This window comes from Pongo pygmaeus, chromosome 9 (genome assembly GCF_028885625.2).
Source record: "Pongo pygmaeus isolate AG05252 chromosome 9, NHGRI_mPonPyg2-v2.0_pri, whole genome shotgun sequence".
Lineage (NCBI taxonomy): Eukaryota > Metazoa > Chordata > Mammalia > Primates > Hominidae > Pongo > Pongo pygmaeus.
The window spans coordinates 7,974,118-7,997,225 of NC_072382.2; the positions used below are offsets into that span (position 1 = coordinate 7,974,118).

Consider the following 23,108-nt stretch of genomic DNA (forward strand, 5'->3'; position numbering starts at 1 on the left):
ACTTAGAGCCACCGCATGGAGCTGGGATCTTGCAGGCCAAGTGCCCTGCAGGACAGAGGAGCAGGCAGAGGCATTGTCCCTTGGTCCCCACACCTCCTCTCCCTGCCCCCGACACAGGACAACTTTGGGCTGGAGCTGGCAGCTGTCGAGGCAGCAGTACGGAAGCACGAAGCCATTGAGACGGACATCGTGGCCTACAGCGGCCGGGTGCAGGCGGTGGATGCCGTGGCTGCGGAGCTGGCCGCCGAGCGCTACCACGACATCAAGCGCATTGCCGCTCGGCAGCACAACGTGGCACGGCTCTGGGACTTCTTGCGGCAGATGGTGGCCGCCCGGCGGGAGCGGCTCCTCCTCAACCTGGAGCTGCAGAAGGTGTTCCAGGACCTGCTCTACCTCATGGACTGGATGGAAGAGATGAAGGTACCAGTGAGGCGTGCTGGGTGGGGTAAGAGTGATCAAGAGTCAAGGGGGCCCCACAGTGGGTGCGTCTGCCCGTCTGCTCGGCCGATCTCTATGGAGTGTGAACCAGCACAGGGCCCTGTCCCCAGTTGCAGGGAACAAAGAAAACGGCCCTGTCCACATGGGGGTCGTGTTCTAGATGGAGAAGGCTGATGACAAAACCCACGGACCTTTCCGTAAACAAAAGAGCAGAGACCATAAAACCACTGATGAAACTGGAACAGGGTGGTGTGAGGGGCTGGTCAGACAAGGCCTTTGAGAAAATGCCATTTCAGCCGAGACCAGAATAGTGCCAAGAGCCAGCACAGAGAGCTCTCAGGAGAGAACTTTCGGGCAGAAGGAACAGCCGGCATAGGCCCTCGGCCTGGATCAGCATGGTGTGTTCAGGATCAGAAGGAAGGCCGGTGGGCTGTGAGCATGAGGAGTGGGGGCCGTGGACTGAGATTTGGGAGGGCACGGCCAGCCCACTAGGGCCTCACAGGCCTGGTCAGGGAGTTTGGATTTTATTCAAAGTAACAGGGATCCTTTAAAGTGATTTGAAGGGGCCAGGCGCAGTGGCTCACGCCTGTAATCCCAGCTCTTTGGGAGGCCAAGGCGGGCGAATCACTTGAGGTCAGGAGTTCAAGACCAGCCTGGCCAACATGGTGAAACCCCGTATCTATAAAAATAACCAGATGCAGTGGTGGGCACCTGTAGTCCCAGCTACGCAGGAGGCTGAGACAGCAGAATCGCTTGAACCCAGGAGGCGGAGGTTGCAGTGAGCCAAGATTGCACCACTGCACTCCAGCCTAGGTGATAGAGCAAGACTCAGTCAAAAAAAAAAAAAAAAAAAAGCAGCTAGGCAAGGTGGCTCATGCCTGTAATCCTAAGACTTTGGGAGGCCGAGGTGGGTGGATCACCTGAGGTCAGGAGTCCGAGACCAGCCTGGCCAACATGGCGAAACCCCATCTCTACTAAAAATACAAAAATTAGCTGCGCGTGGTGGCACACGCCTGTAATCCCAGCTACTCAGGAGGCTAAGGAAGGAGAATCACTTGGACCCGGAAGGTGGAGGTTGCAGTGAGCTGAGATTGTGCTACTGCACTCCAGCCTGCACTACAGGAGCGAGACTCCATCTCAAAATAAATAAATAAATAAATAAAGTGATTGGAATGTTTTGAGAGGGGGAGAGATTTGATTGTACCTTACGTTTGTAAAAAAGTCACTTTGGCTACTCTGAAGAAGGCCTGTGGGCAGGCAGCATGACAGCAAGACCTGTTAGAGGTTGCTGCCATCTTCCAGGCGGGCAGCAGCCAGGAGAGTGGACTGGGGAGAGATGTGGAAGGAAGGCTGCTGGGTGCTGGGGCGGAGCGGTGGCGGCAGGAGGGTGTCGATGATTCTGAGGCTGAGAAGATTAGTCACAGCAAAGCTTCCAAGAGCAGGAGTTAGTTAGAACACTGTTCCACAGCAGGGGAGTTCAGGACAAGGAGGTCGGGGTGCCAGGGCAGAACTGGGGTATCTCAGTGTGTGTGAGCAAGCAGGTTTCTCACCTGGGTGCAACACCTGGGGCCATGGAGAAGTTGGAAGGAAAACGCAGCCAGGTTAGCGCGTGCGTGCTCAGGCAGGCATCCGCGCTCCATGTGTGCCTGGCAGGGCCGGCTGCAGTCTCAGGACCTGGGCAAGCACCTAGCGGGAGTGGAGGACCTGCTGCAGCTGCACGAGCTGGTGGAGGCAGACATCGCCGTGCAGGCCGAGAGGGTGCGGGCCGTCAGCGCCTCTGCCCTGCGCTTCTGCAACCCAGGGAAAGGTGAAAAGTCAGCGAAGTCACTGGAGAGGGAGGGGCTGGGAAGGAAGGATTGGGAAACCTGGGGACGGGAAAGATGGTGGCCAAACAATGGTGACTGAGCTAAAGCCAGGGAGGGAAGTCCAAGAGAGTGTGGTGGCAGGGAGCAGCCGGAGGGCTGGGTTAAGGCTCTGACCCTCTCCTGTGACTTTCTCAGAGTATAGACCTTGCGACCCCCAGCTGGTGTCGGAGCGGGTGGCCAAGCTAGAGCAGAGCTACGAGGCGCTGTGCGAGTTGGCAGCGGCGCGGCGGGCCCGGCTGGAGGAATCACGGCGGCTCTGGCGTTTCCTCTGGGAGGTGGGCGAAGCTGAGGCCTGGGTGCGGGAGCAGCAGCACCTCCTGGCCTCAGCCGACACGGGCCGGGACCTGACTGGTGCCCTCCGCCTGCTCAACAAGCACACAGCCCTGCGCGGCGAGATGAGTGGCCGGCTGGGGCCCCTGAAGCTCACTCTGGAGCAGGGCCAGCAGTTGGTGGCCGAGGGTCACCCTGGGGCAAGCCAGGCCTCTGCCCGTGCAGCTGAGCTCCAAGCCCAGTGGGAGCGGCTAGAGGCCCTGGCCGAGGAGCGTGCCCAGCGGCTGGCCCAAGCCGCCAGCCTTTACCAGTTCCAGGCCGATGCAAACGACATGGAGGCCTGGTTGGTTGACGCACTGCGCCTGGTGTCCAGCCCCGAGCTGGGGCACGACGAGTTCTCCACGCAGGCTCTAGCCAGGCAGCATCGGGCCCTGGAGGAGGAGATCCGAAGCCACCGGCCAACCCTGGACGCCTTGAGGGAACAGGCAGCAGCCCTGCCCCCCGCACTGAGCCGCACGCCCGAGGTGCAGGGCCGGGTGCCCACCCTGGAGCGGCACTATGAGGAGCTGCAGGCCCGGGCAGGCGAGCGAGCGCGGGCCTTGGGGGCAGCCCTGGCGCTGTACACCATGCTCAGCGAGGCCGGGGCCTGCGGGCTCTGGGTGGAGGAGAAGGAGCAGTGGCTCAACGGCTTGGCCCTGCCTGAGCGCCTGGAGGACCTGGAGGTCGTGCAGCAGAGGTAGGCCCCTCAGGCTCCCAGTGGGACCAGCCTTGGGAGGCGGGGAGGTGGGGGGGCCAGGATGTGGGTGGTGAGTCCCTCCATAAACTGCCTGCCTCACCCCTTTGAGTCTTAATTGTTGTCCATTTCTAGTTTTAACAAAAAATGTTAACCATACTCACAAGTAGAGACATTTCACCACAAACCCCTCTGCACCCATCACCCCGATTCAGTCATTGCCAATATCTTGCTCTATTTGATTCTCTGCCCTTTTAAAAAGCAAATCCCCAAGATTAGCACGTCCCTCCTACCTTCTTCAGGGTGTGCCCTTTAAGAAATACGAGGAAGCGGCCAGGCGTGGTGGCTCACGCCTGTAATCCCAGCACTTTGGGAGGCCGAGGCGGGCGGATCACGAGGTCAGGAGATCGAGACCATCCTGGCTAACATGGTGAAACTCTGTCTCAACTAAAAATACAAAAAATTAGCCGGGCACGGTCGGGGGGCACCTGTAGTCCCAGCTACTTGGGAGGCTGAGGCAGGAGACTGGCGTGAACCTGGGAGGCGGAGCTTGCAGTGCGCCGACATTGCGCCACTGCACTCCAGCCTTGGCGACAGAGCAAGACTGTCTCAAAGAAAAAGAAAAGAAATACGAGGAAGCATTCTTACCTACAATATATTATTTTTAAATTGTCTGTGTGGACTTAAAATAGCTGAGGCTTTGAAGTTATAAACGTTTTAGACAGAGAAACTAAAATAGTTTTATTTACAGAATAAGTCTTCAAATCATTTATTCAGTAATAAATCTTAAAAAAATTTTTTATAGAATCACAATACCATTATCACATAGAACAAAATTAGGAATTTCTTTTTTTTTTTTTTTTTTGAGATGGAGTCTTGCTCTGTCACCCAGGCTGGAGTGCAGTGGTGCGATCTCAGCTCACTGCACGCTCTGCCTCCCGGGTTCCAGTGATTCTCCTGCCTCAGCCTCCCAAGTAGCTGGGACTACAGGCACCCACCACCACGCCCAGCTAATTTTTTGTATTTTTTTTTTTAGTAGAGACGGAGTTTCACCGTGTTAGCTGGGATGGTCTTGATCTCATGACCTCATGATCCACCCGTCTCGGCCTCCCAAAGTGCTGGGATTACAGGTGTGAGCCACTGCGCCGGGTCAGGAATTTCTTGATATGATCTATGATCAATGTGTAATCAAATTTCCTGGTGTTTAAAAAAATGTAATTAGGTCAGGCCTGGTGGCTCACACCTGTAATCCCAGGACTTTGGGAGGCCAAGGCAGGAGGATCACTTGAGTCCAAGAGTTCATAACCAGCCTGGGCAACATAGTGAGACTCCACCTCTACAAAATTTTTTTTTAATTAGCCAGGCATGGTGGCAGGCGCCTGTAGTCCCAGCTACTGGGGAGGCTGAGGCAGGAGGATTGCTTGAGCCCAGAGGTCGAGGCTGCAGTGAGCTGAGATCGTGCCACTGCATTCCAACCTGGGTGAAAGAGTAAGACCCTGTCTCAAAAAAATAAATAAATAAAAATTAAAATGTAATTAAAGATTTTTTTTAGTTTTCAAGGTATCCTAATGTAGAGGTTAACAAACTGCAACCCTTGGGCCAAATCCAGCCTGCTGCCTGTTTCTGTAAATAAAGTTTATTTGTTTGTTTTTTATTTTTTATTTTTTATTTTTTATTTTTTTTGAGACGGAGTCTTGCTCTTTCCCCCAGGCTGGAGTGCAGTGGCACGATCTTGGCTCACTGCAAGCTCTGCCTCCTGGGTTCACGCCATTCTCCTGCCTCAGCCTCCCGAGTAGCTGGGACTACAGGCGCCCGCCACCACGCCCGGCTAATTTTTTGTATTTTTAGTAGAGACAGGGTTTCACCGTGTTAGCCAGAATGGTCTCGATCTCCTGACCTCATGATCCACCCGTCTCGGCCTCCCAAAGTGTTGGGATTACAGGTGTGAGCCACTGCGCCCGGTCTGTAAATAAAGTTTTATTGGAACAGAGCTACACTCACCCTTTTGCGTATTGCCCATGGCTGCTTTCAGGCTACAGCAGCAGGGCTGAATAGTTGCGGCAGCAGCTGCATGGCTCACGAAGCCTATAATATTTACCATCAAGCCCTTCACAGAAAACATTTGCAGACCCTGCCCTATTAGAATATAAAATGTCGGCCAGGCGAGGTGGCTCACGCCTGTAATCCCAGCACTTTAGGAGGCCAAGGCGGATGGATCATGAGGTCAGGAGTTCAAGACCAGCCTGGCCAAGATAGTGAAACACCCATCTCTACTAAAAATACAAAAATTAGCTAGGCTTGGTGGCGGGCGCCTGTAATCCCAGTTACTTGGGAAGCTGAGGCAGAGAATTGCTTGAACCCAGGAGGCGGAGGTTGCAGTGAGTCAAGATCACACCACTACACTCCAGCCTGGGTGACAGAGTGAGAGTCCATCTCAAAAACAAAAGCAAAACATAAAATGTCCCTGGAAGAAGTTATCCTTCACATTTTCATCACCCAGACAAATAATTTTGGTTATTACTTCATTTTCTAACACATATTAGTGGGATGAGACCCAGATAGGCAACTAAGGGGGAAGTCCCAGGAGGCTGAGAGGATCTGATAAAGGGTTGGCCCCATGCCAGGGTCTAGTTTGACTTGTGTGTCTGTTCCTGACATTTACCTTTCACCATCTTTTGAGCATTTCTAGCAATGACAGGTATTCTGCTTGTTTTGGGGGAGTTGTGGGTTCCTCCCTTGACACACAGATACTATGAACCTCATAGGCTGAGAGGCAGAGAGACTCCTGCAGATAAGCCTCCTGGTGAAGGAGACACCCTCCTGGGTGTTTTAAGAGAGGTGGACTTAGGTGGACTGGGCACATCGCTGCCTCCCACAGTTCACGCCTGGCTCTTCCACACTCTCAGGTTCGAGACCCTGGAGCCTGAAATGAACACCCTTGCAGCACAAATCACCGCGGTGAATGACATTGCCGAGCAGTTACTGAAGGCCAACCCCCCAGGCAAGGACCGCATTGTCAACACCCAGGAGCAGCTCAACCACAGGTGGGTTTGGGAGGGCAGGACTGGGAAACTGACAGAAAAATGAAGCAATGGGGATGGCAGTGAGAGGCAGGTTTTGTAGGGCCTGGAAGGGTGGCTGCAAAGGAGGAAGCAAACCAGTCTGGAATATGTTGGGGAAGGAAAAAGGATGAAAGAGATGAGAGAGGGGGTCAAGGTAGTCTGAAGCGGTTGCTGGCCAGAAAGGGAGGAGTGAAGGGGAGCTACCAAGAGAGAGAAGCAGGGAAGAAGCTTCCAAACAGGCCTGGCCAGGGCAGGAAGCTGAACCTTCCCCCTGCTCTCAGGTGGCAGCAGTTTCGGTCCCTGGCAGACGGCAAGAAGGCAGCTCTCACCTCAGCCCTGAGCATCCAGAACTACCACTTAGAGTGCACGGAGACCCAGGCCTGGATGAGAGAGAAGACCAAAGTCATCGAGTCCACCCAGGGCCTAGGCAACGATCTGGCTGGGGTGCTGGCCCTGCAGCGCAAGCTGGCCGGCACGGAACGGGACCTGGAGGCCATCGCTGCCCGGGTAGGCGAACTGACTCGAGAGGCAAATGCCCTGGCTGCCGGCCATCCCGCCCAGGCAGCGGCCATCAACGCCCGGCTGAGAGAGGTGCAGACCGGCTGGGAGGACCTCAGGGCCACCATGCGGCGTCGAGAAGAGTCGCTGGGGGAGGCGCGGCGGCTGCAGGACTTCTTGCGCAGCTTGGATGACTTCCAGGCCTGGCTAGGCCGCACTCAGACTGCTGTGGCCTCTGAAGAAGGGCCGGCCACCCTGCCTGAGGCAGAGGCCCTCCTGGCCCAACACGCAGCCCTGAGGGGAGAGGTGGAGCGGGCCCAGAGCGAGTACAGCCGGCTGCGAGCCCTGGGCGAGGAGGTGACCCGGGACCAGGCTGACCCCCAGTGCCTCTTCCTACGACAGCGACTGGAGGCCCTGGGAACTGGCTGGGAGGAGCTGGGCCGAATGTGGGAGAGCCGGCAAGGTCGCCTGGCCCAGGCCCACGGCTTCCAGGGATTCCTGCGGGATGCTCGTCAGGCTGAGGGAGTGCTCAGCAGCCAGGTGAAAGTCCAGGGCAAAGTCCCAACCCAGAGGAAGAGCAAAGTAGGGACCCGGGGAAATGTGAAGGAGCAGGATAGGCAGGAAGGACATGTTAGCAAAACGGGGCCATGCAGTGGTTCACGCCTGAAATCCCAGCACTTTGGGAGGCCAAAGTGGGAGGATCACTTGAGGCTGAGAATATCCAGACCAACCTGGGCAACATGGCAAGAGCTTGTCTCTACATAAAAATTTTTTTAAGAAAATAGAAGAATTTTTTAAAAAGAAAAATGGGAGCCAGACAGGATGGCTCACACTTGTAATCCCAGTACTTTGGGAGGCTGTGGCAGGAGAATAACTTGAGCTCAGGAGTTTGAGACCAGCCTGGGCAACATAGTGAGACCCCCATCTCTACAAAAAAAAAAAATTAGCTGTGCATGGTGGTGTGTGCCTGTAGTCCCAGCTACTGGGGACACTGAGGCTGGTGGATCAGTTGAGCCAGGAGTTTGAGGGTGCAGTGAGCTATGATCATGCCACTGCACTCCAACCTGGGCCACGGAATGAGACCCTGTCTCAAAAAAAGAAAAGAAAAAAAGAAAAAAGAAAGAAAAATGAGAATGAAAAAAATGTGAATATAATTTACTAAAACTGACTTTAGAAGAAATAGAAAACCCAGTTTGTCATGTAACTGTTAAATGGAATCAGGAGCTAGAAGTGAGGTAGAACAGGATTTGGGCTGGGGAATGGAAGGACCTTCCCACCCAGCTTCCCTGTGACTTTCTGAGACTCCCACGCTGGCTGGCAGCCTCCCTGTCTTCAGAGCTCTTTGGGCTACCCTCCCTGTCCGCAGGGTGGCCCCTACCTCTCAGATTTGCCCCTGGGTGGGTCCCTCCTAAGAGGGTGAATCGTGCTGGGGAAAATGAGCTGAATGTCACCCCTCCCACACAGGAATATGTTCTGTCTCACACGGAGATGCCAGGGACACTCCAGGCTGCCGATGCTGCCATTAAAAAACTGGAAGACTTCATGAGCACCATGGACGCCAATGGGGAACGGATCCGCGGGCTCCTGGAGGCTGGGCGCCAGCTGGTATCTGAAGGCAACATCCACGCCGACAAGATTCGGGAAAAGGCAGACTCCATCGAGAGGAGGTCTGATGAGGACAGTCCATGAATTAGGGTTCCCAGGGGGGAATTGGAGAAACAGGGTGACCTCAAAGATAAATGTGGCACAGGAAACCCACAGATGGGGCAGGAGCTTGACAGAGAAGTAGAGGGGAAGAACCAAGTGGTTGGAGAGGGCTGGGAGGTTCCACCCCCAACCAGGGCCAAAAGGAAGTCAGGATTCCTGGGTAGCCTCATTGTGCTCCCGGAAGGCGTTATTCCCCTAGAAGAAATAGAGGCCCCTAGGTTAGCCAAAGGGTCACAATCCTTTCACAGCAAAGTCCAGAGTTTCACAAGAGGGTGTCGTTCCAGGCACAAGAAGAATCAAGACGCAGCGCAGCAGTTTCTGGGCCGTCTTCGGGACAACCGGGAGCAGCAGCATTTCCTGCAGGATTGTCACGAGGTGAGGCTCCCTGGGGCCCCGGGATATTCCCTAGCCATCCCTTTCTCACCTTGAGCCTAGAATAAGTCCAGCACAAGGTACCGGAGACCGTGAGCCCCTTCATGGCTTCTTCCCAAGGCACCCACTTCTCCTGGCTCACTGTGGCCCTGCTTTTATGCCCCCCTCTCCCCTCCCTTGGAAATGTCCCCTCTCCTTTGTCCCTGTTTTATGTTTGGTCCAGCTGAAGCTCTGGATCGACGAGAAGATGCTGACAGCTCAGGACGTGTCCTATGACGAGGCCCGCAACCTGCATACCAAGTGGCAGAAGCACCAGGCGTTCATGGCCGAGCTGGCTGCCAACAAAGACTGGCTGGACAAGGTGGACAAGGTGAGCAGTGCTGTGGGGGCTGCCTCTGGGCAGAGTCCCCCATGGTGCGGGGGAGGGCCTGGCTCCAGGACGTGGTTTTTGTCATGCTTAGAGATTGTGGGGCTTCTGGTGCCACAGCTCCACGGTGGAAAGTTATGGCCTCTGGGAAACAAATGTCTTTGTTGGAGACAAAGAGTGGGACAGTGAGTCCAGAACCTTGATAAAGTACAAATTAGTAGGTAGCCAAACTGCAGCTTGGATTTAACACCATAACTGTTCCTGAGTTCAAAGCAGGATGACGCTCTTCAGCAGGCTTTGCATACCTTGTCTGGAAAGGGCTTGGGCCGGATGGTCAATATTTGAGGCTTTGCAGTCCAAACAGTTTCTACTACAACTACTCATCTCTGTCGTTGTAGTGCAAAAGCAGCCTCAGAGAATAAGTGAATGAATGAACATGGCTATTTCCCAATAAAACTTTATTTGTAAAAACAGGCAGTGGGCCAGATTACCTCATGGGCTGTATGTAGTCTGCCAATCCTTATTTTCGAGTCTTGCCGTCCCTGGTTCTTGGTCTCCCACCCAGCTGTTCCTCAAGAGTCAAGGACAGATAAAGCTTTATATCTGCTCAGCAAGTATCCCTACAGAACATGGTATATGCTCAACAGTCTGCGAGGCACTGCAAGGTCTATGAAAAGACACTTTCCTTCCCTCAAGGGCATGATGGTTGGGACAAAAGGAGACCAGTGTGCTTTCAAGTGTTTCCATTCGTTCAGCAAATATTTACTTGGTGCTACTATATCCAAAGCATTGTATTAGGCCCTGCGTGGGGTCCGAAAGGGATCCCATGGTAGGCTCCACCCTGAAGGAACAACACTGTAGCCAGGATATGAGGCATATATGCAGGTAGCTAAATTGAATCCAGAGCAGAATCTGATGAGTGCTGTGAGAGTGGCCCCGCTGAAGCCTGGGGAATAAGGAGAGAGGAGATACGGAAATTCTAGAAGTAGCAACATCCAGGGAAGTCCATGGAGGATGAGTAGAATTTGGACAAGTAGAGATATTGAGGAAAAGATGTTTCCAGGTAGAGAAAACCAAACAAAACCAGTGGTAGGCAGTGCCTATTTGGGAGCAAGGGGGTGAGTGAGTCCAGCAGCAGCACACAGTGTATGTAGGGCCCCATGGAAGAAGAGGTGGGAGAGAAGCCCCGGAAAGCCCTTACCACCACATGCGTGTGCTTCCAAGTGTGGATTGTACTCAAGGTTGTGAAGCTACCCAGCCAGTGCTAGCCTTTGATGCTCTCCATCCTGACAGCCATAGCCACCTGCAAAAGGGCCTGAAGGCAGTGTCTGGGTTTGTGTTCCCCTAGAAGCAGACCCTGAAACAGTGATTCTAGGGAGGTGACCCCGGGAAGCATCAGTAGGGGGGTGGAGTCATGAAAGGGAACAGAAGTCATGCCAGTTACCCCCATGGGCAGCAGGAGCCCAACCCTCATGGGGCATTCTGCGGGGGTGTAGATGGAACACAGAACACAGCACTCTCACAGCCATGGCACAAGGATGCTGTGTATTTATCCATCAGCTCCCTGTCTGTCACTGGTTGAGGGCTGCTTCTGGGCTGGTTAACTCTCTGGCTTTTCCAGTTTGCCTTCCACACAGTTCAAGAGAGCACACTTCCCTCACCACACCAGACACAGAAATCCTCAAGCAGAAAAGCTGGAAGTGGGGAAACCAGGTGGGACTCACTTGCTATCACTGAAGTGAAGAGTAATGAGTTGAGAAATACAAAATGATGGCAAATAACTCAAGTCAATGTGCAGTGTGGCGCCAGAAACCACAGGCACCAAGGAACCCAAACTCAAGAGAGTGCAAGGGCTTCCTCATTGAAATGCTGTTTGAGCTGGGTCTTGAAGCGGGAGTGGGGTTCATCAGCAGTGAGGGAACAGAAGTTTAAAAGGGATTTTAAACCTCTGCGAAGAGTGTGTCATAAGAACACACAAGGACTTGGAATTATTGCCCACACTTCAGGTCTCTACTGCCCATAAGGCCCCTGGTCTGCTCGCAGCCTCTAAAGTTCAGGCTAATTTGGGCACTTTGACATTCTCTGTCCTGCCTTCCAGGAAGGGCGAGAGCTCACCCTTGAGAAGCCAGAGCTGAAAGCCCTGGTGTCGGAGAAGCTGGGGGACCTGCACAGGCGCTGGGACGAGCTGGAGACCACCACCCAAGCCAAGGCCCGCAGCCTCTTTGATGCCAACCGAGCTGAGCTGTTTGCCCAGAGCTGCTGTGCCCTGGAGAGCTGGCTGGAGAGCCTGCAGGCCCAGCTGCACTCAGATGACTACGGCAAGGACCTCACCAGCGTCAACATCCTGCTCAAGAAGCAGCAGGTGTGCTGTGGGCCTTTGATGGGGATGGTGAACAGCAGAAGAAAGGAGGGGGTCTACAGCTTTCAAGATTTGGGAGGCCAGCTGAGGCCTGGCAGATAACACTTTCACTAGCATTTCCCAGAGTCATTTCTCTGGGCAGCCAGTATCAGAATCTCTAGGGATATGTCGCAGTCAGGGTTAGAGTTAGGAGACAGACCCCCTAATAATTTGAAGATGAGAACTTCAGTAAAAAGAAATATTAATTAGGCCAGGCATGGTGGCTCACTCGTGTAATCTCAGCACTTTGGAGGCCAAGGCAGGCAGGTCACTTGAGGTCAGGAGTTCAAGACCAGCCTGGTCAACATGGTGAAACCCTGTCTCTACTAAAAATACAAAAATTAGCCAGGCGTGGTGGCGCACGCCTGTTATCCCAGCTACTTGGGAGGCTGAGGGCTGAGGCAGGAGAATGGCTTGAACCCAGGAGGCAGAGGTTGCAGTGAGCCATGATCATGCCATTGCACTCCAGCCTGGGCAATAGAGCAAGACTCTGTCTCAAAAAAAAAAAAAGAAGTATAAATTAGTAAAAGGTGGTAAAGAGAACTCTACAGCAGGGGTCAGAAAACTTTTTTCAGTAAAGCGCCAGATAGTAAATATTTGGGGCTTCATGGGTCATAAGGTCTATGTCACAGCCCTTCAACTCTGCCCTTGTAAGGTAAAAGCAGCTGCAGATTATATGTAAAATAAGGGGTATGGCCAGGTGTGGTGGCTCACACTTGTAATCCCAACACTTTGGGAGGCCGAGGTGGGCGGATCACTTGAGTCCAGGAGTTTGAGACCTGCCTGGGCAACATGGCAAAACCCCATCTCTACAAAAAAAATACAAAAATTAGCTGGGCGTGGTGGTGGTGTGTGCGTGTAGTCCCAGCTACTCAGGAGGCTGAAGTGAGAAGATTGTTTGAGCCTGGAAAGTCGAGGCTGCGGTGGGCTGTGATCGTGCCACTGCACTCCGGCCTGGGTGGCAGAGCGAGACTCGCCTCAAACATTTTTTTAAAAAGGGGTGCGGCTGTGGTCCAATAAAAACTTTATAAGGCTAGGCGGTGGGCTGGACTTGCTGGTCCCGCTCTAAAGAATGCAGAATGGGAAGTGTAGGGAGCAGCTGACACCTCTGGGGTCGAGGAGTCCCCCAGGCAGGAGCAAGATGGCTGAGTCTCAGACCTCCTTGGAGAGGGCACAGGCCCACTGAATGGCCTGGAAATTTGCTGGGGTATCACAGGCCAGAGCATGTCTGAAGCCAGCAAGCCAAGGCTGGCCAGCAGGAAGTGGCCACTGGAGTGCAGCAAAACTTGCCAGAGAGTAAGAGCCACCGGATCTCTTGCGCACTGTGGACAGTTTTGCTGTAGGAGGAGGAAAAGCACCTTGGAACCGTGGAATGCCCCTCATCTGCTAGGCATTGTGGTGTCCCTCCAGCGCCCTCTGCTGACAAGGCCTAGATTGTGCCCGGTGGCAAAGGAGGAATGTTTCCAGGGGCCAGTTCCAGTGTCTCGAAGCAGGGCCACGATGGATTGGGGATGGAGAGACAATGAATTGATAATGGGCACAGTTATCACACTACCCTGGATTTTTTAATTTCAATCTTTTAGATTCGCGGATGTGGGTGCAGGTTGGTTATAAGGTTATATTGTGTGATGCTGAAGTTTGGCGTATAATTGAACCCATCACCCATGTAGTGAGCACAGTACCCAATAGGGATTTTTTCAACCCCTGCCCTTGGATTCTTGTGCATATAAATTTCGAGATCCACTGATCCAGCCCGTGAGGGGATGCTCTCCCCGGGTGAGCTGTGGTGATGAGCAGCCACAGTGGGCTGGATAGAGACTGGTTGGTGTCTCTGCTGGGCGTGAAGGCGGAAATGCAGAGCTAACATGTCCTTCCTCCTGGCGGTTTGCAGATGCTGGAATGGGAGATGGCTGTGAGAGAGAAGGAGGTGGAGGCAATCCAGGCCCAGGCCAAAGCGCTGGCCCAGGAGGACCAGGGTGCAGGGGAGGTGGAGAGAACCTCGAGGGCTGTGGAGGAGAAGTTCAGGGCCTTGTGCCAGCCCATGCGGGAACGCTGCCGGCGCCTGCAGGCTTCTCGCGAGCAGCACCAGTTCCACCGGGATGTGGAAGATGAGATTGTGAGTCACTGGGGCCAAGGAGGGCAAGCTGCCCCCAACCACGTGGCTCTCCAGCCTCCCTCCTGGATGCCAGGGAGATGCCAGCAGGGCTCTGTTCCCTCTTCTCTTTGGCATTGACCATCTCCCCTATAGGGAGACTTGGAGATGCCTCCCAGAACCAGAGATGACCGTTCCCCACACACAAGGCAGTAGCCCCAGGTGTCCCCACTCCCAGTAATCAGTCCCTGGTGCTCGCCTTGCCCTCTGGGCCTCCACTGACCCCCTCTTCCTCTTCCAGTTGTGGGTGACAGAGCGGCTGCCCGTGGCCAGCTCCATGGAGCATGGCAAGGACCTGCCCAGTGTCCAGCTTCTCATGAAGAAAAACCAGGTGAGGCAGAGGCTGAAGGCAAAAGAGAAGTTCCCAGGAGGCTCCCCAGACTTGGACGTGTTTTTTCTTAAGACCAGGCCCCCCTCGATGTTGAGTGTAACCCTGGACTTCAGTGGCTGTCTTTCCTCACCTCGGGAGGGTGGGTCCTCTCAGTGGGAGATAGTGGGGGCTGGGGGGCTGACGGGTGTTACCATCGCACCCCCAGGCTAGGAGAGGGAGCAGAGGGCCCAGGAAGGAGAGAGGCACAGGGGTGAAGGGTGGTCTCCGGGAGCACGTGGGGCTGGGGCAGGCCTTTCAGCATTTGCTCTTCTGTGCTGTGGGCAGACCCTGCAGAAGGAGATTCAGGGCCATGAGCCCCGGATCGCGGACCTGAGGGAGCGGCAGCGTGCTCTAGGTGCAGCAGCAGCAGGCCCAGAGCTGGCTGAGCTGCAGGAAATGTGGAAACGCCTGGGCCATGAGCTGGAACTTCGAGGGAAGCGACTGGAGGAGGCCCTGCGAGCCCAGCAGTTCTACCGCGATGCCGCCGAAGCGGAGGCTTGGATGGGGGAGCAGGAGTTACACATGATGGGCCAGGAGAAGGCCAAGGTGAGGGCCGGGACAGAGCCCAGTGTATGTGGCCAGTTCTGCCTTCCCCCGACCTGCTGCTTGATGCCACTGTCCCCTCCCACCGTCCCTTCCCCCAGGATGAGCTGAGTGCCCAGGCAGAGGTGAAGAAGCACCAGGTGCTGGAGCAAGCCCTGGCCGACTACGCGCAGACCATCCACCAGCTGGCGGCCAGCAGCCAGGACATGATCGACCACGAGCACCCAGAGAGGTGGGTGCAGCGGCAGCCCGGCTCAGCCTGGGGGAGGAGCCGGCTGCAGGAACAGGAAGGTGCAGGGAATGTGGAGCCTTCAGTGCTGTGTGCACGGAGCCTTCTAGAAAGCTGGAACGCAGGGTGGGCAAGCTGTTGGGAGACTCAGAGGGACAGGGCTCCACAGAACAGGCCAGAGGTCAGAGCTACACCCCTAAGTCCCACAGTGCCTCCCCCACTCTTCCTGCAGCACTCGGATATCCATCCGCCAAGCCCAGGTGGACAAGCTGTATGCCGGCCTGAAGGAGCTGGCGGGAGAGCGGCGGGAGCGCCTGCAGGAGCACCTCCGGCTGTGCCAGCTCCGCCGCGAGCTGGATGACCTGGAGCAGTGGATCCAGGAGCGTGAGGTGGTGGCGGCCTCCCATGAGCTGGGCCAGGACTACGAGCATGTGACTGTGAGTGTAGGGAGGGCACCCAGCTCAGATCAGCCGTGGGAAGAGTGGAGGACCCACAGGGAGACTAGGACCTCGTCCCAGGCAGAGCACTGGGGAGCCAAGGGGCAAGACCAGGCTGAGCAGGCACCGTCCTCCTGGTTTTGAGGTATATGATTTGAAGAGGCCGGGCATAGGCTGACACCTGTAATCCTAGCACCTTGGGAGGTTGAGATGGGAAGATTGCTTGAGTCCAGGAGTTCAAGACCAGCCTGGGTGACATAGTGAGACCCTCATCTCTACAAAAAAAAATCTTTTATTTTATTAGCCAGGCACGGCAGTGCATGCCTGTAGGCCCAACTACTCAGGAGGCTGAGGTGGGAGGATCTCTTGAGCCTGGGAGGTCGACACTGCAGTGATTGCGCCAGTGCACTCCAGAGCAAGACCCCATCATCTCTAAATATATACACACACACACAATTTGAAGAATTGTGCAGAAAGGGGACATGACGCTGAGCTGAGACAAGGGCAAATAGGAAATTATCACTCATACTTTTCAACAGAATTCAACAAAATGGAGTATGATCCCCTCCACAGTTTGGGGGCTTGGACCCTCAGTTGTACAGAAATATGGACCATAGTTAGGGTATCCTTGCCTGAGGTCTAAGGGTCCCAAGCACCTCAAAATGCCTTTGCTGGGGGTGGAGGGAGTCTGTCAAATACAGGGTCAGTGGGAAGCGGCTGCACCTGCTCCTTAACCACGGGGAAGAAACCTGTCCCGGCCCCCATGGCCAGAGGGGAGAGGTGGGTTCTGAGTTTGGAGTGGAGGACTCACTCCATCAGGCAGGGACCACATCCCCCAGCGTCACGGCATGGTCTGTCCATCTGCTTCCTCTACCAGATGCTCCGAGACAAATTCCGAGAGTTCTCCCGGGACACAAGCACCATCGGTCAGGAGCGCGTAGATAGCGCCAACGTGCTGGCCAATGGGCTCATTGCTGGGGGCCATGCCGCACGGGCCACCGTGGCCGAGTGGAAGGACAGTCTCAACGAGGCCTGGGCTGACCTGCTTGAGCTGCTGGACACACGGGGTCAGGTGCTGGCCGCGGCGTACGAGCTGCAGCGCTTCCTGCACGGGGCACGCCAAGCCCTGGCACGGGTGCAGCACAAGCAGCAGCAGCTTCCAGACGGGACTGGCCGCGACCTCAACGCTGCCGAGGCCCTGCAGCGCCGACACTGTGCCTACGAGCACGACATTCAGGCCCTCAGCCCCCAGGTCTGACCCAAGCATCAGGAGGTGGGGGAGGCTCAGAGGAGGCTATGGGGGAAATGCCGGGGAGAGTTCCCAGGAGCTAGGGCAGAGCTCAGAAATGCTGGGAGGATGGCACCCTTTGGAGGGCCATTTCAAGATGAGAAAATTGCTCCAAGAAAACATCTCTGTTTGGCCGGGCGCAGTGGCTCTCGCCTATAATCCCAGCACTTTGGGAGGCTGAGGAGGGCAGATCACCTGAGATTGGAAGTTCAAGACCAGCCTGACCAACATGGAGAAACCTCTTCTCTACTAAAAATACAAAATTAGCCAGGTGTGGTGGCGCATGCCTGTAATCCTAGCTACTCAGGAGGCTGAGGCAGGAGAATCACTTGAACCCGGGAGCTGGAGGTTGCAGTGAGCTGAGATCATACCACTGCACTCCAGCCTGGGCAACAAGAGCGAAACTCCGTCTCAAAAAGAAAGAAAACATCTCTGGCAGGGGACATCTAGCCACTGCATTCACACTTTTGATGACAAGCCCCCTTGAGAGCCCATGATGTCTTCAGGGGTTCCCAGTGGCCAGGAGACTCTTCATGCTGAGCTAAATCTGCCTGTTGGTGCTTCCCAGGCTTGAGCTCTAGGCCCACACTCAATAAGCATGGATCCTTCCTTCAACCACTAAAACCCATCAGCCCCTGCCTGAATCCCCTTTTCAGGCTAAGTATCTCGTTCTAGCAATCTCCAAGGTCTATCACATCCTAGACAGGCCTCTCTGAAAGTTCAACTGGCCAATGGCTCTTTTCCACATCCTCCCCCAGTTAAGCCCAGGTGTCCAGATGAGACCCAACAGGGCAGAGTGTGGCCAGGTCCCTGCCTTCATCTTTCCCAGCACCCCGACTCCCTGGCTCCTCCCCCTGCTTCTTTGGCTGTGAGACAGGCAGGAGGTGAGAGTGGCAGCCAGGACTGAGGCAGGCTGCGGCTCCTTGGAGTCCCCCGCTCTGCCTGACTCTGACCCGGGGCCCCGCAGGTCCAGCAGGTGCAGGACGACGGCCACCGGCTCCAGAAGGCCTACGCTGGAGACAAGGCTGAGGAGATCGGCCGCCACATGCAGGCTGTGGCTGAGGCCTGGGCTCAGCTTCAGGGAAGCTCTGCCGCCCGCCGGCAGCTGCTGCTGGACACCACGGACAAGTTCCGCTTCTTCAAGGCTGTCCGGGAACTGATGCTCTGGATGGATGAGGTCAACCTGCAGATGGATGCCCAGGAACGTCCCCGGTGAGAATCTCAGGGCCCGGGGCTTCCACGGGTTGTATGACTGGGCTGTGATGGGGCTGTGGGCAGCAGGTGATGCTGTTTCTGCCTCCCCCCAGGGATGTGTCCTCCGCGGATCTAGTCATCAAGAACCAGCAAGGCATCAAGGCAGAGATAGAGGCCCGGGCAGACCGCTTCTCCTCGTGCGTCGACATGGGGAAGGAGCTGCTGGCCAGGAGCCACTATGCAGCCGAGGAGGTGGGTGAGGCCTGAGTGACCAGGCCATCCTCACTGTGCAGTGCTGAACGCTGACTTCTTGGCGGCTTTCTGCTTCCTCTCATTCTCTCTTTGCAAGAAACTTTTCATTCTCACCCCTCAATGCCATTCACAGGTTTCTCGCATTCTGGAAATCTCTCCCCAGAACTGTCTGCCTCTTGACATGAGAAATCACTGGTCCTGGGCCAGGCATGGTGGCTCATGCCTGTAATCCCAGCACTTTGGGAGGCCCAGGCGGGCAGATTACCTGAGGTCACAAGTTCAAGACCAGCCTGGCCTCCATGGGTTGTGTGGCTGGGCTGTGATGAAACATGGTGAAACCCCATTTCCACTAAAAACACAAAAATTAGCTGGGTGTGGTGGCGGGCACCTGTAATCCCAGCTACTTGGAGGCTGAGGCAGGAGAATTGCTTGAACCTGGGAGGTGGAGGTTGCAGTGAGCTGAGATTGCGCCACTGCACTCCAGCCTGGGCAATAAGAGCGAAACTCCGTCTCAAAAAAAAAAAAAAGAAAGAAAGAAATCACCTCTACCCCTGGGTGACTCCCCAGGGGTCCTGGAAAGACCTCACATCCTGGTGCTAACTCATATCTCTGCCTCCCGCCAGATCTCAGAGAAGATGTCTCAGCTGCAGGCACGGCGCCAGGAGACAGCTGAAAAGTGGCAGGAGAAGATGGACTGGCTTCAGCTGGGTGAGCTGCCAAGGGGGCTCCAGGCCCTGTGGGGAGTGGGGGGCATCCTGCACCCTGTGGTTTCCAGAGTAGGTGAGACTAGGAACCCTGGGTGTGAAACTCACGATGCCCAACCTTGGCGCTGCCCGGCACAGCTCTGGGGCAGTGGCTTTCTCTGTGTCCCCGTTCTTGAGGTTGCCATGGCCACTGTGCCCTGCCAGTAGCCACTCTGACCCACCATCTTCCTGCAACCCCCGATCCTGCCAGTTTTGGAGGTGCTCGTGTTTGGAAGAGATGCAGGGATGGCAGAGGCCTGGCTCTGCAGCCAGGAGCCGCTGGTGCGCAGCGCTGAGCTGGGTTGCACGGTCGACGAAGTTGAGAGTCTCATCAAGCGGCACGAGGCCTTCCAGAAGTCAGCAGTGGCCTGGGAGGAGCGATTCTGTGCGCTGGAGAAGCTTACTGCGGTGAGGGACACAGGACCCCAGATGCCCACCCCAACCTGCTCCCCCGACCTCTGCTTGCTTCTGCTTGGAGAAGACATGTCTTCTCTCTTCTCACTGCACCAGTGGCCCCCAGATGTGAGCTGAGAGTGCCGTTGTCACCACACCCTTAGGAGGTGTCAGTTCCCCTGGGTGATGCCGAGACACCTTCTCCCGCTTTGTTTCTTGTCCCCACCGTCTTCTCAAATTCTGTTCTCCTTTTATCATATTTCATCAAATTAGAGTTGAGACATTTCAGCTCTCCCTGTTTCCCTGGCCCTCTTACACGCGACCTTCTACACGCTGAATGCAGCATTTTTTGACAGCTAGAGGAGCGGGAGAAGGAGCGAAAGAGAAAGAGGGAGGAGGAGGAGCGGAGGAAACAGCCGCCTGCTCCCGAACCCACAGCCAGTGTGCCTCCAGGGGACCTGGTGGGCGGCCGGACAGCTTCTGACACCACCTGGGACGGGTGAGAGCCAGGACGCCTGGGGTAGGAGGAGGCTGAGCCCAGGCCACCCAGGGACTAATGATTCTGTGTTGCCTTTGGTCATCCCAGAACCCAGCCACGGCCACCACCATCCACACAAGCACCCAGTGTTAATGGAGTCTGCACAGATGGAGAGCCCTCACAGGTGACCCCACTGTCCCTCCGTGGCCCCATCGGAGTCATAGCCCCTCCACTCCCCGCACAGCCTTTTACAGATTCTTGTCCTTGCAGCCCCTGCTGGGACAACAGAGACTGGAGCACAGCAGCTTCCCCGAAGGGCCGGTGAGTTCCCCTGCAAGTGTGGGTGTTGATAACTGTGAGGCGAAGGGTCCAGAAGGGGTGGCGAGTGCGGGTGGGGGAGTACTGGGGATAGGATGGGAGAGGGCAGAGGCTCACAGGCAGCCTGGGGACAGGAAGACCAACTCCTGGACACGGAGCTTCCTGGCACCCAGGTTAGGGATCTCCCATCTCATCCTTTGACACTTGACACTGATTCCCCGCCAGGGACCTGGCTCAGGGGACGAAGCCAATGGGCCCCGGGGAGAGAGGCAGACCCGGACTCGGGGCCCGGCCCCATCTGCAATGCCCCAGAGCAGGTCCACCGAGTCAGCCCATGCTGCCACCCTGCCGCCTCGAGGCCCGGAGCCATCTGCCCAGGAGCAGATGGAGGGGATGCTGTGCCGCAAGCAGGAGATGGAGGCCTTCGGGAAGAAGGCTGCCAACAGGTACAGCCTCTCTGGAGCCTGCCCTCAGAGGGCACTTCCCCAGAGCCTGTGCCTAGATAGAGGGAGGGATGCCCTTTAGAGTACATCTTCTGGGCAAAGGGTAGGACTTGGGACCAGAGCGGGGCCTCAGGGGAGGACCAGAGGGTGTGAAGACCGTGGCCTAAAGATGGGAGCAGAACTGGAAGTCCTAGAACACCCAAGAGGGCTCCGGGTTGCAGGCGCCACTGAGGCCGGCCAGTCAGCACCTCGTCCCTCGCAGGTCCTGGCAGAACGTGTACTGTGTCCTGCGGCGTGGGAGCCTCGGCTTTTACAAGGATGCCAAGGCAGCCAGCGCGGGAGTGCCATACCATGGAGAAGTGCCTGTCAGCCTGGCCAGGGCCCAGGGCAGCGTCGCCTTTGATTACCGAAAGCGCAAACATGTCTTCAAGCTGGGGTAGGAACAGGGAACAGTGCTCTCGGGATGGGAGGAGAGTTGGGAGTGACACAGGTGAGCCATGAGTCAGGTCCAGAGGGAGGGGAGTTCCTGCAAAGAGCCTGAGTGGAGTAACCAGGCCAGCCACTTGGGGATAGTGTAGATGAGGGAGGCGGGGATTCTGGTTGTCTCCACACCAAGGGGAGCAGGAGAACCAAGACCCAGGCCTGATGGCTGCCAATGTGAAGGTGAAAAATTACCCAGGGTGGGAAATCCAAAGGCAGGGATCTGGCAACACCTCCAGGGGCCTGTCCCTGCCTGCCAGCAGGCAGCCGGAGCAGGAGGCCCGGGCTGGGGTGGAAGTGAGCTCCCCCTGCCTCTGCGGCCAGTCAGAAAGGATGTGCTTCTGCACAGTCTGGGGAGGCTGAAGAATGTGCAGAGCGTGTCTGGTCCGGCTCCGAGGGCTGCAGCCAGATGTCCCAGCCCGGTGTTGGGTCATGATTACGCTCTCACCAGCAGCTACCTGGCAGATCCGGATTCTCAGCTCTGCCCTGTGGCCTCTCTCTCCCAACAGCTTACAGGATGGAAAAGAATATTTATTCCAGGCCAAGGATGAGGTGAGCTGTCCTTCGTGTTCCTCTCTGTCCGTGCCATTCCAGAAGCTTCCAGCTGCAGACTCCCCTTCCTTCCCCGTCCTCCCTCTTTTTCCTGGTCTTGTCCTTTGTGGTAAGACTGGATGTGTGTGACGGCCGCACCAGGCCGCACTCCCTGTCTAAGCCGGCCGCATTCTCCCAATAGCATGAAACAGCTCACTTTCTGCCTCCTCCTCTTACACTTCCCTGCTGTCCACCGCGGCCACCCCAGCACAGTGTCCTTGAAGCTGACTGAGGGTCTTTCCATCCACAGGCAGAGATGAGCTCATGGCTACGGGTGGTGAATGCAGCCATTGCCACTGCGTCTTCTGCCTCTGGAGAGCCCGAAGAGCCGGTGGTGCCCAGCACCACCCGGGGCATGACCCGGGCCATGACCATGCCCCCAGTGTCACCCGTCGGGGCTGAGGGGCCTGTTGTGCTCCGCAGCAAAGACGGCAGAGAACGAGAGCGAGAAAAACGCTTCAGCTTCTTCAAGAAGAACAAGTAGTTGGGGGCAAGGTCCCAGGCCAATTCCCTCCCTCCGTTCAGGAAACCGCCAGGGACAGTCGACAGGGACCGCCCTCTTGTCAGGACAACTGCCTGCTGCTAGGGTCTGTTGCCAAGGTCAACCCATCACCAGGAACTGTCACTGGGGACAAGTCCGTGTTCCCAAGGGCAGCCCTTCTCTTCTGCTGTTTAATTCCAGACTGGTGGTGGGACCCAGGCAACCCCCTCTCCCACCCCCGCCGACTTCTCCCCTTTCCCCAGCCTCGTGCCTCTGTCCCTTACCACGGTGTGGACAGTGCTGCACCCTCAACAGAGGCCATGTGGGGAGTGGCTGCCCCTGCCTCAGGGTCATTCTCCTGCCACTTCGAGGGCACTCGCCTTCTGCCTTCTGGTTCCTCACCCCTCGGACCAGCCAGGAACCTCTCAGAGCTGAAGCAGGCCCTGGGGGCAGGAGTGCCAGATGACAGTCAGAGGCGCAGGAGCCCTCCCTCCCCACCCCCACCCTGTAACTCCAGCTGCCACTCCATCTCCAGCTGCTCTCAATGGCTTCCAAGGTGTGTTGTTCAGGGACAGCCACCGCCTTGAGTCTGGCCAAGGAGGTGATTAAACAGCTCAGCTTCTCTCACCGCCTCTGGGTGTCTTTGCTTTCCTGACCACAGCTTCTCTGTCCAAGCCTGTGTCCTCTCCTTTGGTTCTGGTCTCCTGCATCTCACGTTTCCCCAGCCTCCAAGCTCTTGAAGAGCCGTGTCACACTGAGAGCTTCCCTGACCCGGTCTCATTTCCCTGTGACAGTGACCTCCAGTGTGCTGGGTTGACCAATGCCAAGCCTCTTTTTAAACCAAAGTAGTTCACCATGGGTTGGGATGATGTCAACAAGCAGTATTCATGTTAAAAAGCAATGAGGGACTCCTTCCCTGGTGCAGAGTTTTCTTCACTTGTGATCTCTAAACCGTTTTCACATTGGAAGACTGGGAAGCATTGCTACAGCCCCAGCCAGTCGCAGC

The 23,108-nt window shown here is 56.0% G+C and overlaps 1 protein-coding gene across 6 annotated transcripts in view; it reads left to right on the forward strand.

The window, feature by feature from the left end:
- SPTBN2 (spectrin beta, non-erythrocytic 2) overlaps positions 1 to 22,730 on the forward strand; it is a 44,101-nt gene extending 21,371 nt beyond the window's left edge. For 5 of the 6 annotated variants that reach the window (XM_063671672.1, XM_054440526.2, XM_054440527.2 and 2 more), the window contains 26 exons: positions 118 to 420; positions 2,092 to 2,245; positions 2,439 to 3,309; positions 6,213 to 6,350; positions 6,650 to 7,406; positions 8,331 to 8,533; positions 8,858 to 8,948; positions 9,169 to 9,315; positions 11,411 to 11,674; positions 13,602 to 13,826; positions 14,104 to 14,193; positions 14,518 to 14,778; positions 14,877 to 15,007; positions 15,237 to 15,441; positions 16,319 to 16,693; positions 17,697 to 17,941; positions 18,037 to 18,175; positions 18,799 to 18,883; positions 19,130 to 19,326; positions 19,668 to 19,810; positions 19,898 to 19,973; positions 20,060 to 20,110; positions 20,333 to 20,553; positions 20,813 to 20,986; positions 21,540 to 21,582; positions 21,872 to 22,730. In XM_063671672.1, coding sequence (XP_063527742.1) covers positions 118 to 420; positions 2,092 to 2,245; positions 2,439 to 3,309; positions 6,213 to 6,350; positions 6,650 to 7,406; positions 8,331 to 8,533; positions 8,858 to 8,948; positions 9,169 to 9,315; positions 11,411 to 11,674; positions 13,602 to 13,826; positions 14,104 to 14,193; positions 14,518 to 14,778; positions 14,877 to 15,007; positions 15,237 to 15,441; positions 16,319 to 16,693; positions 17,697 to 17,941; positions 18,037 to 18,175; positions 18,799 to 18,883; positions 19,130 to 19,326; positions 19,668 to 19,810; positions 19,898 to 19,973; positions 20,060 to 20,110; positions 20,333 to 20,553; positions 20,813 to 20,986; positions 21,540 to 21,582; positions 21,872 to 22,105 — 5,823 coding nt within the window. In that variant the 3' untranslated portion in view covers positions 22,106 to 22,730. The remainder of the gene's footprint in view (positions 1 to 117; positions 421 to 2,091; positions 2,246 to 2,438; positions 3,310 to 6,212; positions 6,351 to 6,649; positions 7,407 to 8,330; positions 8,534 to 8,857; positions 8,949 to 9,168; positions 9,316 to 11,410; positions 11,675 to 13,601; positions 13,827 to 14,103; positions 14,194 to 14,517; positions 14,779 to 14,876; positions 15,008 to 15,236; positions 15,442 to 16,318; positions 16,694 to 17,696; positions 17,942 to 18,036; positions 18,176 to 18,798; positions 18,884 to 19,129; positions 19,327 to 19,667; positions 19,811 to 19,897; positions 19,974 to 20,059; positions 20,111 to 20,332; positions 20,554 to 20,812; positions 20,987 to 21,539; positions 21,583 to 21,871) is intronic. The other variant, XM_054440528.2, reaches the window with a different exon arrangement.
- Positions 22,731 to 23,108: the final 378 nt, after the last annotated feature.